The sequence below is a fragment of the Eimeria mitis genome, genomic scaffold (assembly GCF_000499745.2).
Source record: "Eimeria mitis Houghton genomic scaffold, Emh_scaff8484, whole genome shotgun sequence".
Lineage (NCBI taxonomy): Eukaryota > Apicomplexa > Conoidasida > Eucoccidiorida > Eimeriidae > Eimeria > Eimeria mitis.
In genome coordinates this window covers 1-1,504 of record NW_024016380.1, presented here as the reverse complement: position 1 = coordinate 1,504, position 1,504 = coordinate 1, and the positions used below count along the sequence as shown (strand labels likewise).

Here is a 1,504-nt window from a genome sequence, read left to right as displayed (position 1 = left end):
ATGCAAGTTGGTGCACTACGTCACCTCCCGGATTTTTTCCTTGTTGCCCTGTGCTTCGGTGTGATCGTGAGGCCGTGGCTTGTAGCCCTCAGCGTAGGCGGACGTGCTGCTCGTGGGCGCGTTCTAAAGAGAGTGTGGCAAGGCCTGCGGGAACCTTTTTGCCGCCGAGCCGCCCGAAGCTGCTGGACAGATGAAGGTTGCAGTAGGTGCGGCTGTAAGCAAGAGGCCGTACGGCCGCTGCTGCTTCGAACGACAGCAGCGAGTGCAAACACGCCCGCCGCACTAGGCTTGCGGTTCGGTCGAGCTGGTCACTCATCGGATCAGTATCGCACAGAGTCCCAACCAAGTGCCTATGCAACTGATATCGCTCCTCATCAGCATCGGGACACATATCTTCTCCAGATGGGCCGAGAAGCGATTGCAAGTCCCTACAGCTCTGTCGATGATTTGCACATCACCAGCGGGCATCCGTCGATGCGGCCGTGTGGAATGGACTCGGTGGTTCATCGTGATAGTGCTTTGATCGTGGACTTCCGGGAGGAACAGACATCCGAAATGTGCCTTTTGCGTTGCTGCAAGCAGATAGGAGCGTGCTTTGCACTGTTGCGCCCACTCTGTCTTGTCATAGCCATCGCGAGCCTCCCTTGGCTTCTCACCATTATGCAGGTTTTGCTTTTCTTTGGCGAGACGAGGGGCATGAGGCAGCTTCACCTTTTGCCCTATGGCTTTCCTGCCTGGTGGCTGGTGCTACTGCCCTGCGTGGCCGTGGCGTTGCTTGTGGCGGGAGCATTTAGGCGCTTTAACATGCTTCTTGGCCCGGAGAAGGTCTTACTGGCCGCCGACGATGTCTGCGCAGCAGCGTCNGGCGCTTTAACATGCTTCTTGGCCCGGAGAAGGTCTTACTGGCCGCCGACGATGTCTGCGCAGCAGCGTCAGTAGCAGCGGTGGACGGTTCGGCTGGACAGAACGTTGATCACCGTGGACGTAGGTACAAGCAGCGGCGGCACTGCTGTGTTTGCTTCACTCGAGACACACAGGATGCGGAAGCGTCACCCCATATCTGCAGGTTATGCTGGACACTGGAGGCTGCGGATGCGTTCACGCTGAGGGAACTGGAAAGCAACCCCGAACGTTATGAAGTACAGGACTATCAGCTTGAGACGCGTTGTCTCCGGCTGATTGAGCTGGATTGCAGTTCTGCTCTCTGCCGACGCAATTTCGTTACCGGCCCCACGCTATGCTCTTACCATAAACAGCATCACACTCTGTTTCTCCAGAGATTGGCTGCTCGACTTCCTTCTCCCTTCTTTTTCTCGCTGGTGAATGGCGAGGCCGTGCGCCACTCTCTCTCGTTACATCCTACTGGAAAGGCACTGGTTCGCCCGTCGAGGACTCTTGCAATCGGTACGGCACCGTTGGGTGATGCCGCCTAGAGTTCTATGCAGCTTTCTACTGAATGAGTGTGCACTTTTCGCTCCATATATTTGCATATAGCTGAGAAACC

The 1,504-nt window shown here is 56.4% G+C and overlaps 1 protein-coding gene across 1 annotated transcript; it reads left to right on the top strand.

Annotated features, from left to right (window-relative positions):
• Positions 1-875: 875 nt before the first annotated feature.
• Positions 876-1,433, top strand: EMH_0095130 (uncharacterized protein; the record flags this gene model as incomplete). Its single annotated transcript, XM_038023179.1, has 1 exon — positions 876-1,433. The coding sequence occupies one exon, from the start codon at positions 876-878 to the stop codon at positions 1,431-1,433; it is 558 nt and encodes a 185-aa protein (XP_037879033.1).
• Between the last annotated feature and the right edge of the window lie 71 nt (positions 1,434-1,504).